We start from the raw sequence: 17,204 nt of genomic DNA, 5'->3' as shown, positions 1-17,204 counted from the left end.
GGATCAACATCACTTGGGAACTTGTTAGAAATGCAAATTCTTGGGCTCCTACCCTTATCTACAGAACCAGAAATTCTAGGACTGGGCACGGCAGTCTGTGTTTTAAAAGTCCTGGTAGTGCTGATGCACACGCAGATTTGAGAACCACCAGTATAAAGCATTGTCAACCAAAGCTATGTGGCCATTTCACAGTGATGTTAATTGGAGGATTTAAGGAATTAGGGAGGTTGTACAATTTTGTAGAGAAAGAAGGTTGTAGAAATAATTACTTCTGGCTGGCAAGTTATACTTTTCCTCAAGGCCTGCCCTCAAAAATTATTAATCTGGGGCGTCTAGCTAGCTCAGTTGGAGGAGCATGAGACTCTTGATCTCAGGGTCATGAGTTCGAGCCCCATTTGGGCTGTAGAGATTACTTAAATAAATAAAACTTAAAAGAAAATAAAGCACAGAACTTAAAAAAAAATGACTATACTGTCAGGAAATGAAATATAACTGATAATGTTCGGGAAGCATTAACCATAAGTCAGATAATGGAAGTTAGCAGATTTATATTTACTCTCAACCAGTTCCACAAAATAATTAACTCATATGCCTCAAGACATCTATTGAGTATTATCCATGGAAGAATTAAGAAAATTGTCTCACTCAAATCATTATCAGTAGGGCTTAATTCTCACCTGGAACCCTGTTGAGAAAGGCTGTCGTAGGTTGTACATATCATCAGATGCCTTCTCTTTGTTCTCAGTTCTTTTGAAGGCAGTTTTTTGTATTGCAGAAATATTATCTGTAGTATACACCAAGAGCAGCAGTTGTTTATTTGGGGTTAAAACTGTAAGACTTGTCTGTACTTATCAGGAGCTCTGCAGCTTTTACTATGCCATGTGGGAGGTGTGTATTTCATTTTTGCTTTTTGTTGTTTTAGAGTTTTTGCTGTGAGAGGGTTGGAGAGATTAGAAGTCTAGTTAGTTAGTTAGTTAGTTAGTTAGTTAGTTCGTTAGTTATGGGAGAGAGAGAACATGAACAGAGGAAAGGGGCAGAGGGACAGAGAGAGAGAATCCCAAGCAGGCTCTACGTTCAGCACGGAGCCTAATGCAGGGCTCAGTCCCACAACACTCGGATCATGACCTGAGCCGAAATCAAGAGTTGGATGCTCAACTGACTGAGCCACCAAGGGACCCCTAGGAGTCTTTTTGAATTTCAGTAATTGTGGTAAAAACTTTAGACCTTGAAAAGGAACATTGACAGAAATATCAAGCACCATCTCATATAAATTACAGAGATATCGAAATAGATTAACATTGGCCCTTCTCATCCTGAAAAACGTGAGATTGGGTGGTTGATGTGAAATTATGCAGAATTAGAACTTAAAGTAAGGATTGGTAAAGGACTTATGTATATTCCCCCTCCAGTATTTTTTTCAGGAATGTTAAATTCTCCAAATATTATACCAAAAATGTTGAATGTTAATTAACTTTTATAAAACCAAGTTGCAAGACTGTTCAGTAAAAATGTTTATCATCCCCACTAATGTATAATTTTTTTTTTAGAGAGTTAGGAATTTCATGTCTGGAAAAAAGGAACATTGCTAATTTTTTACCACATAACATTTTTATTTTAACAGCTGAGAACTGAAGGGAAAATAAGATTTAATAGGATTGATTATAATAAAATCAGTCATCTTGGCTCTGCATTTTCAGTCGAAGAATTGCAGTGAAGATTTAGTCTATCACTTTGGAAACATTTCGTTGCATTGCCTAAATGCCAAGAGTAAACTTAAGAGCTTTGCCCTACTTTTGGAATCTTCCCAAGTGGCATAGCTACCAGGAGTACTGTGTTAAAGAAGACAAGACAAAACTGATAAGGCCGCAGAGAGGAATTCATTGTGTTTCTGTGTGCTTTGTGACTGACATCAGTTGAGCTGCTCTGTGTAATTGAGGTGGCCCCCAGCCTTTGGGGCTCGGTAGTGTATATAGACTGTTTCACATAAAACAAAAATTGGCGGGGCACCTGGGTGGCTCAGTCAGCTAAGCGTCTGCCTTTGGTTCACGTCATGATCTCATGGTTCGTGAGTTTGAGCCCCGCATCTGGCTCTCTGCTGTCTGTGCAGTGGTGCAGAGCCCACTTCGGATCCTCTGTCTCCCTCTGTTTCTGCCCCTCCCCTGCTTGAGTGCTCACTCTCTCTCTCTCTCAAAAATAAATAAATAAAAACTTTTTAAAAATCCAAAAAAATAAAAATAAAACAAAAATGTAGAATCCTGGTTGCATTATCTAACTTCATCGCCATAATAAATATTTAGGCATTTGAAAATTCATTTTTGCTTTTTGAAACCTCTGAATAAGAGCTGCTATTTTTTTATTGCAAAGATAACATTTATCTTCTTGGAAAATTAGCAAAAGAAAGAAAACAAGAGATCAACCATAATCCCTACCCAGAGATAACCACTAATGTGTATCCTTCCAGCCTGTCTTCTATATCAATGTGTATAAGATAATGCTCACGATTTAAAAACAAAATTGGGATCTGTGTTGTTTTGTAACTTGCATTCACAGATGGATACTCAGTATTTCATCAGATAAAGGCCTTCTGATCTTGGTAGGACTGTGGTAGAAACAGCAGCATGGTGCAGAGCCCATTACTGAGAATGAGCAGACCCAATTTTTTTCTTATGACCTTGTGAGATGGGAGTTGTTATCACCCCATTATTATCCTCACTATTATTAGTTTCTCCTCAGTAAAATATGTTTTATTCTATACATTTCTTTTCTGTATTACTGTGTCCTTTGTTTTCCTGTTTCTTCATGTGTGACTTGTAGCTCATAGCTCTTTATTACATCCTTAACTTACTGGTTTTACTTCAGAATAAAATTACCACTTTATCTTCAACTCTGGTCAATCATATAACATAAACTATGTCATATATTGTTTAAATTAGTTTTATAAAAACTTTTTTAACTGAGTCTCTAGGATTCCTAGTTCTTGCTTGGAGTGTTACTCCTGAATTGGTAGTTTTTATTGCTAACTCCACATCAGAACACCTGGGCATCTTTTACTTACTGTGTGTGCTGTGGGGCTCCTCTAAATCAATTAAATTAGAGTCTAGAGATAGACCTATCACCCTGGATTACATTTGGGTTTGCAATCATTGGCTAGTTTTCTGCTAATAATTTAGAGCATAGATATGGTTTGATTTTTTTCCCTTAGCTTATTATTGAGGAGTAATAGGAGTAGAGGAGACCTCACACTATAAGTAAATTATGAAGATTCTGTGGGCCTGTTCCCGTATCCCAGTGGTTAAATTACAGAGCCAGTTTTTCTACTTGTAAATATAAATCCTTGTGGGGTGAAAATGTTTCTATCCAGATCTTTTTAGTTTTCTATCTCATATCACTATCAATCTAGCACTTTGTTTTACTTTTACCTAAGAATAAAACTGTCATTAATAATTAAGCTCTAGGTAGTTCTCAGATTCATTTTAAGCAGTTTTGCCAGGAAGAAAAATAAAAAGCTAAAATAAAAGTAAAACATGTCTAATGGTGTCTTTTGGGCAACCTCAAGGTTAAGATGGGACTAAGGAACTACAAGTGACTTATATCATAGTATCTGCTGCCAATACAGTGCATTATTTACAGAAAATTTTAAATCAAGGCTATTTCACACATACCAGATGTGTTTAAGAGTAGTAACTGTAGGGGCGCCTCGGTGGCGCAGTCGGTTAAGCGTCCGACTTCAGCCAGGTCACGATCTCGCGGTCCGTGAGTTCGAGCCCCGCGTCGAGCTCTGGGCTGATGGCTCGGAGCCTGGAGCCTGTTTCCGATTCTGTGTCTCCCTCTCTCTCTGCCCCTCCCCCGTTCATGCTCTGTCTCTCTGTGTCCCAAAAATAAATAAAAAACGTTGAAAAAAAAAAAAGTAGTAACTGTAAACAGTAGTATAACACTTAATAGTATTTTAATACTGCTCATTACATTATCGTATTTCATTCTCCTAGTGACCTTGTGAGATGAGTGTTATTACCTCTATATTATAAATACAGAATATGAATTTTGGAAGGGTTAAGTGACTTATTCAAGTTCACTCAAATCCATAAATTCAGCACTTCTTTAAAGCCTCTTATTTTTTCACACTTCAAGGCAAACTAATTGTAAAATCAGTCTAAATCAAACACAGATCTGTTTCATGTAATGCACTCCAGAATGAAAAGATCTCTCTTTTATTATAAGATCTCTTTTTATTATTATTAAGCATCATTAGCTTAAAAAAGTATCGCTTATTGGGGTGCCTGGGTGGCTCAGTTAACCATCCGACTTCGGCTCAGGTCACGATCTCACAGTTTGTGGGTTCGAGCCTCGCATTGGGCTCTGTGCTGACAGCTCAGAGCCTGAAGCCTGCTCCAGATTCTGTGTCTCCCTTTCTCTTTGCCCCTCTCCTGCTTGTGCTCTCTCTCAACAATAAAATATACATTTAAAAAAATGGGTTTTTTAAAGGTATTGCTTATTGTGACTGTGGAATCATTGGGGTCATATTTGTCATTCTCTTTGGAGCTATAATATGCAATGTATCGACAGTTCCTGAATTTAATGCAGAATTACTGGACTTAAATTATGCAAGTAATAGTGTATTATACAGTTTATCTTATAGCAAAGGCCTAGATATGATAGAGATTATCATTAATTAAACTAAAAAGGATTATGCCTCATAACAGAACTATAAAAAGTCCTACAAGTCCTATTCCTTGTTTATTGATTTTAGCTCACATGATAGATGATCATAGATATTGAAGATAATCACATCAGAATTCTAATTAAATTCATTTGTAATAGCATAACCCCTCACTAAGTAAGTCACCCCTCAGGAACTTTAATTTAGATTAGGGTATAAAATAATTGGTGATTTAATCCATTCTTCAGGGCCACAGTCCCTAATGTGAGTGGACCAAAGTTCTAATCTTATTGAGGGAGGAAGAGATAGGAAGTGGTTGCCTGATGATCATTTGATACTTTTTTAATTCATTGTATGATATATATTTTGTTTGTAATAATTGGTCTGTTTTCTGAGTGTCTATTTTCTATTTTCACATATATTTTTAATCTCCTGAATGGCACTTTTGTAAAAGCCTGGAGTGGTGGTGGTGGTTGTTGTGATCTTTCAACTATTATGAATATTTAAAATTCTCTGTTGTTTCTAAATCCTATAAACAGTTGTTTTAAACTGTCTCAGTTCTAGGCACAGACAGGGTGGAGCAGATGACCAAAACTTACAATGACATCGACATGGTTACACACCTCCTGGCAGAGGTAAGAATATATCTTTTCTTTCTCCAGTACAAAAAGCTAAAACTTGAAGATCATTTAACATCTATCAAGTTTGCACATCAAATGAAAAAGGAGGATGTCTTTGTTCTGGGTTGTTTTGTATAAGGTTGTTACAGATGGAACAGCTGGCATTCCAAAGTAGAATGGTTCCTAAAGTTTATTGTTATGACGTTGCAGAGGGTTTAATTTTTGTTGTTGCTATTATAATGATGCTGGCTTTCTTATTCTAGAAAAGCTATCAAAAAAAAAAAAAAGTTGATGGTGTTTTGGTTTTTTTGTTTGTTTTTTGTTTTTTGTTATTTTAATAAATTCCTGCTGTTACCCTGGAGCAGAGCAGCCCATTCAAGAAGCAGCTCCATTGCAAATCAATACCAGCAGTTTGCATCATCTTCCCTTTTTTACTTTCAGTTTGGACTATTATTTGAGCTCACTTTGTCCGTGACATTTTTAATATATAGTGTATCTCTTCCAAATGGCGTTCTTAGAGGTATCTCCTTATACTGCAACTTCAGTTGGTCTTGAAACTGTCTTTCTCTTTAAAGTACCCTTCTCCCCTCTCCCCCCCAGCTCCCTAGAATGATTTGGTGTATGCCATTTAGCCTATATTGAAAATGAGATACATTGGGCCTTGAAAATTTGGAGATAATTCATCTACCTCTTTTCATGTATTATAGAGCAAAAGAATAGAGGCTTAATTCTATCTGTATACAGTGATTAATGTAAGTGGAACCCATGCTCATATATAAGGTAGCTAGTGTATATTGACAGTTTTCATCCTACAGGATACAGTCCTCACCACCAACGCATAGATGGGATTCCTACACCCTTGCTAAGTATCACCATCTGCTTAGGACAAGTAACTCTTGGTTTGCTTGGCTATTCTATAGGCCTCCCTGCATCATTACCACCAACTTCTTTATACTCCCTTCTTTATGTTTCAGCAGAACCTGTAACCTCAAAATTTCTAGTCTGCTATCCCCTCTTTTATCTCACATTATCATTCTTGCAACAGTTGACAGTAGGGCTCTTGATTATGCTTTCCTCTAAGCCTCTGGCTCTGAATGCATAGAAGCTTTCCCATAATTGGAACTTTTTTCAACATATGTGCTGTATCATTACCATGTTTAATAGACAAATGCTCAACAAATATTTGTTGGGCTTTCACTGTGTGCCAGGCCCTATCCTCATTTTCTAAAGACTGTATTGATTTTTTAATTCCCCAAAATCATAAATTTAAAGGTTGGGTTTCTTGAGTAATTAATAGGGTGATCAGTAAATCTCACTTGATTTAGGGGTGCCTGGGGGGTTCAGTCATTTGAGTATCTGACTCTTGATTTCAGTTCAGGTCATGATCCCAGGGTCGTGGGATCAAACCCCACATTGGGCTCCCTACTGGGTGTGGAATCTGCTTGGGATTCTCTCTCTCCCTCTTCCCCTCTCCCCTGCTTGCTCTCTCTAAAAAATAAAATAAATCTCACTTGATATCAAGAAGAAAAATGCCCTCTTGCATTTATTACTATGGCCGTCATCCATTTGACCAGTGTGTATTAAACACTATATGTGTGTCAAGCCCTGTGTTTATTTGTGGTATCTGGGCATTAAAATGAATCTTGATGCTTTCTGGGACATTCCTTGTGAGTGAACAAAATTGCAGAATTTCTAAACTGCCATTTAAATTTTTTTTTGTACTCAAAAGATATATTTGGTATTTTAACAGAGGGATCGTGATCTGGAACTAGCTGCCCGAATTGGACAGGCTCTCTTAAAACGGAACCATGTCTTGTCTGAGCAGAATGAAGCTCTGGAGGAGCAACTGGGACAAGCCTTTGATCAAGTAAGTCTTTGATCAAGTATTTATAGCATGAAATAATTAGTTACTGGACAATAGAAAAGTTTATTTTTCTGGGTGCCCCTGAAGTGATAACAATAGGTAGATAAATAACACCAGTACATGTTAACTTTGTTGTCAGCCATTGAACTAACCAGTAGAGAAATTAAATGTTATTGTACAGAGAAGTGTTCAAGTGACTCTACCTTAGTCAGTATAAAAAAAATATGGTAGGTACTGTGTTCAGTACCTATCATACATGTGTCACCCTGCTAAGATTCTAACACTTTTCCTCCTCCCTTTGTGTAGACTTTCTGTGTGATCTTATCTTAAATTTATTTTGAAAAAATAACCCTAAATAATAGATACCCAAATGAAGCATCTTTATTCAGAAACCCAAAGAAGAAGAAAAGGAAATTTTGAAAATATATTTATTTCATGCAGTAAATATTTTTTAGTGAGAACCAATTTATTATTAACTTGAATGGTTACTTTTCAAATTTCCTTTAATTTGTTACTATCTGGTTTCATTAATATTTTATAAATGCCATTAAGTTTAATAACATTTGAGCCTTTGTGTTAGAAATAGTTTCTAGAACTATTTCTAGAAGTCACGCAGATTTATACTTAAAAGCTTTAAAGTGTAAGTCTTTAGGATGAGAATTTGAAGGAGGGGTCTATTCTGACACTTGAAAGCTTCTTCAGTTTTGTTTTTAACTGTGAATATATCATTATCTTATGTGAAAATTTCCTCCTACGTTCCTATTTATATAGAATATAAAAATTGGCTTTTCACCTAGTACAGAAAAAGCTGTCTTTGTGGAGTTAATGCTCTAACATTATATCTTAGGAAGTATGTGAGGTTCGTTATTCTCTTTTTAGCACTTGCTACCTTAGTCAATAAAATCTAGCAGCTGATTTTATAATTTTATTTTATGGTGAGAAACAATTGCTCCATGAATTAAAAGCTATATTACATGTAAATAATGCAAAATAAAGAACATCTTGTAAATCAAGCCCTTTGATGTGCAGGTTAATCAACTGCAGCATGAGCTGTCCAAGAAAGATGAATTACTTCGAATTGTCTCTATTGCCTCTGAAGAGAGTGAAACTGATTCCAGCTGTTCTACACCTCTTCGGCTCAATGAGTCCTTTAGCTTATCTCAAGGTTTGTTGCAGTTGGACATGCTACAAGAAAAACTCAAGGAACTGGAAGAGGAGAATATGGTTCTTCGATCCAAGGTACATTCAACCGAATTCCCACTTTCCTGTACCTTAAAGGCTGTAAGATTTAGGTCCATGTATTGAGGTAAAATATGGCATAACTAAGGATTTGCTATTGACATTCCAATTAGGAGGTGATAGCAAAGGCATGTGTATTTGCCTTTCATTGTCACTTAGATCCCATTCATTGACAGCTGGATAATAGCAAACTGATAGATGAAATAGAGAAAGCCACAGCACAGAATATATATGTTAGGTAGTTTACACAAATAACTAAATAATTATAACTGTGATAAGAACTATGTTGGAAGATTACAGGGTTTCCTGAACTTATGTAATGGGGGAGAATCGAAGTCCTACTTAAATGACATTTTAGCTGAAACTAGGAATTAGCCAGGCAGAAAAGTATGGTGGAGGGGAGGCATCAGAGAGAATGAGTAGGCATGTGCAAAGATCCTGAGAGGAATGAGGGGGAGATGTTTGTCATATCCTGTCCCATATCTTTATTTTTATTTTTTTATTTTAGAGAGAGGAAGAGAGAGCACACATGAGTGGGGAAGGGACAGTAAGGAAGAGAGACAGAGAGAGAGAGAGAGAGAGAGAGAGAGAGAGAGAGAGAGAGAATCTCAAGCAGGCTCCATTCTCAGTGCAGAGTCCAACACGGGGCTCAGTCTCAACAATTGTGAGATCATGACCTGAGCCGAAATCAAGAGTCTGACACTTAACTGACTGAGCCCACCCAGGTGCCCCCCCCATATCTTTATTTTAGATAAAGCTTTTTGGGTTTTATTTTTCCTTTTCAGCTGGTGAACTTTTATCTTCAGATGAGAATTAAAGGTTTTTTAAGTTAATACTGTAAAGTATTGGAAGATATTATCACACACTGATTTTTTTCTTTCTTGAAGGCTTGTCACATAAAGACAGAAACTATTACCTATGAAGAGAAGGAACAACAACTTGTCAATGACTGTGTTAAAGAACTTCGTATGTATTATGCGTTTTCTTTCATAGTTTTTGGGCAATTCTTTGATGGCATTTCACCAACTCAGAAGTTAAATCAATGATTTCAGTAGAGGCATCTCAAGAAACAATTTTAAATAATTACTGACAGTCTTGGAATATCATGTTGAGCCCACAACTCTAAGCAAAATACCATATGTACTTTTAAGAAATAGTTTTATTTCACATTGCCATTAAAGAAAGGCCTATATTTCTATCAGTTATAGCATGGTAGAGTGAAAATAGCCAAAGCTTTTATTTTGTCAATGGGGAAATAGTCCTATAAAGAATATGATTTGCCAAAGTTAGAAAACTTGTAAGTGGGAGAGCCAGGGCTTAAATGATGGCATAAAACTTTACCTTCAATGAGTATTGAGTGCCAACTATGTGTCTATGAAGGAACATATTTTGGTTTGATGTATTATTAATTAAAATAATTTTTAAAAATAAACCAGAAAAAGGTAGGCTTTACTAGAGAAAGATACATAATTTCTCTGTATATCTATAACATTTTATGTTGAAAGAGAAGATAGGATACATGATACCAATTCGTCTGGGCTGTTGGTGTCAGAATGTAATACCTTAGAGTAACAGAATTTTTGAGAACCACAAAGAATTTCAGTTGAATCTTCTCCATCAGCACTTCCATTATTCACATTTTATACTTTAAAAAACAAAAAGGAAATGACTTTCCCAAGAGCTTAGATCCCAATCTCCTGCCTCCTTATAGTATCCTTTGAACTGTTATAGAGCTTCTGTCAATTTTAAAATAGTTGTATATAACACTGAGAAATAGTTTTGCCACTTGAGTTTGATGTCAGAATTTTTATATGCAAAATTTCCTTCCTGCATGGAATTCTAAAGGTTCTATTTCATGTACCTGTCAGAATGCTAGGCTAGAAGGATTTTCAGAGGCTTTACGCAGTTTGCTAGGTATCCCAGAAAGTCTCTCTTGTACAGAAACATCTCCATAGCTTTAACAGATTGTGACTGTTGCATTTGAAATGTTCCTTTTTTTTTTTTTTTAATTTTTTTTTTGAACGTTTTTATTTATTTTTGGGACAGAGAGAGACAGAGCATGAACGGGGGAGGGGCAGAGAGAGAGGGAGACACAGAATCGGAAACAGGCTCCAGGCTCTGAGCCATCAGCCCAGAGCCTGACGCGGGGCTCGAACTCACAGACCGCGAGATCGTGACCTGGCTGAAGTCGGACGCTTAACCGACTGCGCCACCCAGGCGCCCCTGAAATGTTCCTTTGTTAAATTTGTTAAGTTTAATTTTGTTTATGAGATTTTATTGATGTCCCTGAAGAGTTCTGAAAGACATAAATGAGATTATGCCTTGGTACTTGCAAACATATATAATTCACCTATCTCTTTTCAGCCTTCTTGTCCCTCATAAAGAAAAAGATTGAGGCAAAACTTTTAGCTTGCTTGCCTTTACAGGTCACCTCTTTTAGCTTCATTGCCTCTTATTCAGTTCTCAGTATTAGCCTATTTCAGAAGGACCTTTATTTTCCTCTACTTGGTTATCTGGGTTTATTTTTTATTTATTTATTTATTTTTTTTTTTTTTCAACGTTTATTTATTTTTGGGACAGAGAGAGACAGAGCATGAACGGGGGAGGGTCAGAGAGAGAGGGAGACACAGAATCGGAAACAGGCTCCAGGCTCTGAGCCATCAGCCCAGAGCCTGACGCGGGGCTCGAACTCACGGACCGCGAGATCGTGACCTGGCTGAAGTCGGGCGCCTAACCGACTGCGCCACCCAGGCACCCCTGGGTTTATTTTTTAAATTAATGTTAAAGAAAAATCCATTCATAATGTTGTCCAGTGTTTGTTACAAAGTAGGATTTAGCCTACAAGCCATAGTTTGCCAACACCTACCCTACATTTATATTAATTTTTAAGTTTTTGTTTTGTTTCCCAGGTGAAACAAATGCTCAAATGTCCAGAATGACTGAAGAATTATCTGGGAAGAGTGATGAACTGATTCGGTACCAAGAAGAGATCTCCTCTCTCTTGTCTCAAATTGTTGATCTTCAGCATAAAGTTAAAGAAGTAGGTTCATTCATTCATTCAACAGATGTTTGTTAAGCATTGGCCTCATACCGTGCACTCCGCTAAGTGCTAGATACATTAAGCAAAATAAACACACTCCCTATCCGTTTACAGTGCTTTAATCTGATTACTGTTCTAGTCTTTCTGTGTCGTGAAATATGAATAACTACTTTCAACTTACTAGTTCTTGTGGCCAGGTGGGGTTAGATTTTCCTTAGAAAGTTGTGATGTGAATTATTGACAAATGATCATTGTCCTCTGAATACCTTAATAGATTTTGTATTCTGCCCATTTTATTGCTCTCATTTGGCTTTTGAAGGGTTAGCTTTTTATAGGTCTCTAGACCGTACCCCTGACAGACACTCTTAAGATGTCTTTAGGGGCGCCTGGGTGGCTCGGTCGGTTGAGCGTCCGACTTCGGCTCAGGTCATGATCTCACGGTCCGTGAGTTCGAGCCCCGCGTCGGGCTCTGTGCTGACAGCTCAGAGCCTGGAGCCTGTTTCGGATTCTGTGTCTCCCTCTCTCTCTGCCCCTCCCCTGTTCATGCTCTGTCTCTCTCTGTCTCAAAAATAAATAAACGTTAAAAAATTAAAAAAAAAAAAAAAAAAGATGTCTTTAAAAGGGGCGCCTGGGTAACTCAGTCGGTTAAGCATCCGACTTCATCTCAGGTCGTGATCTCGCGGTTCGTGAGTTCGAGCCCCACGTCGGGCTCTGTGCTGACAGCTCAGAGCGTGGAGCTTACTTGAGATTCTGTGTCTCCCTCTCCCTCTGCCCCTCCCCTGCTCACGGTCTGTCTCTTGCTATCTCTCAATAATAAATAAATGTTAAAAAAAAAAAAAAAAAGATGTCTTTAAAAAAAAGAGAGTAGCCTGTACTTTATATGGAAAGGCTTCACTTGTCTCTTTTAAAATGTTGTTAGCATGTGATTGAGAAGGAGGAACTGAGACTTCACCTACAAGCTTCCAAAGATGCCCAAAGACAACTGACAATGGAGGTAATCAAATCTTCCTTTATCTTGTGTAATATGGTGGGGAGAAGAATGAAGAGTTTTGTTTCATCTTCGTGAGTAAGAATGATTAAAGGTAATTACTGGATTTTAAATAGCAAGAGATTAAATTATGAGATCTAAGAAGTAAAGCAATTTAAAAATTCTGTCCCTGAAACTAATAACATGACATCTTTCTTGATTAATAGATATAAGATTCTGTAGGAATATGTGACCCTTTTACCAGTTTACCTTAACCCAACAGTTTTTAAAATAATTTCTAATAAGTGTTTTTGCAAATATGTCAGAAGAAATACCAAAAATCTTTTGCTTTCAATCCAAATAAAAATTCTATGTATTAGATACAATTTGGTGGTTCCCTGGCATACGTTAAGAATCACCTGGCAGAATGAGTCCTAAATAGAGACTCACAGGCACCAGCCCCAAAAGTTTCCAATTGAGTAGGTTTAGAATAAGGGTCTAGAATCTACATGATCCACTCCACACACCACACTTGAAGAAATACTCTGAAAATTGTGTACTCTTTTACCATGCTTATGTATCTAACTATAAAGAAGATTCTGAAACAAGGGAGAAGAAACTACTTGTTTAGGATAATTGACCACCCTGGCATCATATACAATACTTTGTAGGCTTGATCTTGTCATTTACAGACTTCAGAGTGACATTTAAAAATATGCATAGCTAACATTATACTAAACCTAACTTGACCATAGCTATTATTCTTCCTCTATAAGTTTTTTTAAGGGTTTGAAGCATTAAATATTGAATTGACAATAATTATGATTACTTCAGCTACATTTCAGATTTTTCGGGAATCATATTTATGTATAATTCTGGCCAAGACATTCCTAATTCTGGTGACTTGAAATATATATGTATACACTCTCCTTGCTTAGTTTGTTTTGGAGTCTTTGTATTGAAATTGTTTCATGAGGTTATCTAGCCCTCTGGATAAAATTAATACTTATCCCAATGGGGTTTATTTTCCTGTTGTCATTTTGAGAATGAAATGAAGTACACTAATTACCATCCTTTTTTTCAGCTGCATGAGTTACAAGACAGGAATATGGAGTGTCTGGGAATGTTACATGAGTCCCAAGAAGAAATAAAGGAACTTCGTAGTAGATCTGGCCCTGCTGCTCATCTTTACTTTTCACAGTCATATGGAGCTTTTTCTGGGGTGAGTTTTTCTGGGAAAGATGTTACATATTTAAGGAAACTTTTTAAGATTAGATTGTCCTGAGAGTGATGTGGTTTCTGGTGGTATAAAGTATCTTGAGAACATTTGTTTCTGTCCTTGTTTCTGGAAGTCATTTATTCATTTAGGCTTTAATTTGTATATTTACATCTACTTTAATACTCTTACTTATGGTAGCCTTTCTTCTAATAGATGACCTTCCGGGTTTATTATAATATATGAGATGAACCCTAAGGAAATTAGGTTTAGGTCTGTGTACCATAGAGCTACTTAAACTTGGGTCATCCTTACCCTAGGCCCACCACATGCCACTTATTCAAATAGTACTCTGAACATCTAAAACCTATTTCAACAGATCTCAAGTCTCTTGGTATATTTCATGCTAGTTAGAGTGTAAGCCCCATGAGGGCAGGATTCATGTTTGTTTAATTCATCAATATATAGTATTATTTGAATTAAAGAGATTAATGAAAACTTGTGAGTCTATGCCAGAATTTATAATATTGGTTCAAAGAATTATTTTAACAGTCTAGTTTGTAAATACTTATAAGCAATTCTGTGAAATATTTTAAAAAACTGAAACTATAAATTATAGTAATTTTTTGAAGAATATGGGAGCAAGACTTTGGTTTTTAACTTTTTATTTTGAAATAATTTTAAACTTAGACTAATACTACAAAAATAGTACAAAAACTCTCATATATCCTTCATCTAGATTCCCCAATTTTTAACATTTTACTACATTTGCCATATCATTCTGTTATGTTTTTTCTGGACCATTTAACAGTAAGAGACACCCTATTAACTCCTAATACTTCAGTGTGTATCTACCATAAACAAGGACACTCCTATATAACTACGCTACAGCCGTCGAAGTCAGAAAACTGTCATTGATATACAATACTATCATCTCATCCACAGAGCCCTAAGTTTAAATTTTACCAGCTGTCTCAACAATATCCTTTGAAGGATATGTTGCATTTGGTTGTTTCAAAAGGCCTGTTTTACATGCCTTTCATTACCTTTGTAGCATGTCCTCAGTTTGGGTTTGTCTAATGTTTCCTCATGATTAGATTCAGGCAATTTATTTTTGGCAGAAATAATGCCATGTTCTTCTCAGTACACTGTAATAGGAGGCTCACATTGTCTATTTATCCCATTACTGATGATGTTAAATTAACTTTACTAAGTTAAGGTAGTATCTGCCAACTTTTTCTATTCTAAAGTTAATGTTAATTGATAACTAATTAAATTAATGTTGCTAAATAACTTTACAATGATGAAAATTGGCAGGTGCTACCTTAGCCAAGTGATCAAAGTTACTATTTTGTGGGAAGATACTTTAAGACCTATTTAAATATCCTGTTTTTCTCAGCAAACTTTTATCTGCTAATTTTAACACCTAGGGATGGTTCATATCTGACTCAGTTTTTACTAAGATGATTGCCAAATGGTGATTTTCTAATTCCATCATTTTTTCAACATTTATTAATCAACATTTTTTTGTCAGAACCTTTCTGTCTCATTTATTTATTCATTTGTTCATTTAGTTATGTCCATATGGACTCTTCCTATTTTAGTCAATGGATTACAGTCCATTATTACTAATTTTTATTTTGATACTTAAATTGTCCCAGATATGGCCAGCATGATCTCCTTTAAGTTCATCTTGCCCTTTTCCTGTCCCAGTCCTGGAGTCAACCATTTCTCCAAGGAGGTCTGGTTAGTTTTAATGAGGAATGATATTTAGAATTCAAGATCTGGGTCCTGTGTGTCCATTGCCACTAGAGTATCATTACTTCTAGTCCGTCTCAGCAGATAGAGCTAGAAAATATATGTATGTTCATGCATACACCCACTGAAACACATCCATATCTTTGTTCCAATCCATATTTATGTTCATCTGTCTACATGTATTTAAAAACATGAGTTCACACCAGTATCTCCAATTCTAGCCATTGTCAGCCCAGCCTCACCAAGCATGGCACTCATGCCAGTTGAACCCTCATCTCTGACCAGGGAAAAGGAAAACTTGCTTATTTTTCCTTTAATGATTTTTCTACATTATAAAAGCCATACATGTTTATTATAGAAAAGTTAGAGATTACAGAGAAGCAAAAAGAAATTGTGAAATACTGTCAAATCCTGACTTCCAGAGAATTATTATTGGGATCTTGGTTTATAGCCGTTCAGATCTTTTGGTTTTTTGTGTCTACGTAGGTAATATATTCTGTTTATCATATTGGTTTTTCCCACTGCTCGCCTGTAAAAAGATATCATGAAAAAGAAGTTGGTTCTTGTTTAAAAGTTACATTTCCAAAATGCCTCTTTTTTTTCTTTGCATTTTGGCCTGTGCCTATTTTCTTGTGTTTTCTTTTATTGTAACACCAAAAGTATTGGACCCTGGAGACTCTGTTAATTCATGTAAGGATAACCCATTTCTCCTAACCGTCTTCTTACATAATCAGTATAGTAATCTCACACTCTTTTTCTTAGGAATCCCTGGCAGCTGAGATTGAGGGGACCATGCGTAAAAAGTTGAGTTTGGATGAGGAATCTTCTCTCTTCAAACAAAAGTAAGTACAATCACATGTATTGTTACCCAGGCACTGGGATGGAATTAAAAAGAAGCCACAATCCAAAGTGATAGGTATTTTGAGAATTTAGTTGTAAATCTGCTTAGTATTCAGTTTTTTTCTCATAGTGCTGACATTTGGGGTTTTTTTACATATTTTTAAATGTTTATTTATTAGAGAGAGAGCAGGCAAGCAGGGGAGAGGCAGAGAGAGAGAGAGGGAGAGAGAATCCCAAGCAGGCTTTGTACTGCCAGTGCAGAGTCCGATGTGGGGATCAATCTCACGAACCATGAGATCATGACCTGAGCTGAAATGAAGAGTCAGACGTTTAACCAATTGAGCCCCAAGGCTCAATAGTGCTCACATTTGTGAGAGTGTTCTCTTGTTCTGAAGCTTATTTTCCAATAATTTCTCTTAAAATTTAGAGGCTAGTCAGGGTAGTTTTATTTTCAATGAATTGTACACGCGTGTCTCTTTTCTAAAGCACTCCAGTGGTACACAGTGGCAATAATGAATACTACTTCTTTTTTGACAGAGCCCAACAGAAACGGGTATTTGATACTGTCAAGGTTGCCAATGACACACGGGGCCGCTCTATCCCATTCCCAGCTCTGCTGCCCATTCCAGGGTCCAACCGTTCAAGTGTCATCATGACAGCAAAACCTTTTGAGTCTGGTTTGCAACAAACAGAGGACAAAACCCTCCTGAACCAGGGGGGCAACTCAGAAGAAGTTTCAGAGTAAGAAATATAGATCATGGCAGTTATCGTGTATTTCTTATGGCATTGACATACCAGATGCTCATACTTATATTCCAGCATTGTTCTGTGCTATTCCAAGGAATTTCTGGAACTGTCAGTTTTCATTCAGTAATGATGCCCAATAGCATTATTTGTAAGACAGATCATTGACTTCATAAAAGTTTTTGGAGTAAAAAGGCTACATTTAATTAAGTATATTCAAAACAGAAGTTGCATTGAAGTGTAAAATTCTTTACTACTT

General features: G+C 36.5%; 1 protein-coding gene across 1 annotated transcript in view; it reads left to right on the top strand.

Moving 5' to 3' along the window:
* Positions 1-17,204, top strand: part of TRAK2 (trafficking kinesin protein 2) — a 42,999-nt gene that overhangs the window by 12,398 nt on the left and 13,397 nt on the right. Inside the window, exons 4-12 of the mRNA XM_086719264.1 lie at positions 5,216-5,292; positions 7,028-7,144; positions 8,171-8,380; positions 9,268-9,346; positions 11,290-11,420; positions 12,340-12,414; positions 13,472-13,609; positions 16,124-16,203; positions 16,739-16,942. Of these exons, the coding sequence (XP_086575390.1) occupies positions 5,216-5,292; positions 7,028-7,144; positions 8,171-8,380; positions 9,268-9,346; positions 11,290-11,420; positions 12,340-12,414; positions 13,472-13,609; positions 16,124-16,203; positions 16,739-16,942 (1,111 nt within the window). The remainder of the gene's footprint in view (positions 1-5,215; positions 5,293-7,027; positions 7,145-8,170; positions 8,381-9,267; positions 9,347-11,289; positions 11,421-12,339; positions 12,415-13,471; positions 13,610-16,123; positions 16,204-16,738; positions 16,943-17,204) is intronic.

Source organism: Puma concolor, chromosome C1 (assembly GCF_028749965.1).
Source record: "Puma concolor isolate L17-30 chromosome C1, mPumCon1.1.hap2, whole genome shotgun sequence".
NCBI classification, from domain to species: Eukaryota; Metazoa; Chordata; class Mammalia; order Carnivora; family Felidae; genus Puma; species Puma concolor.
Note: the sequence above shows the minus strand (reverse complement) of the source record. Positions and strands in the feature narration are given on the sequence as shown.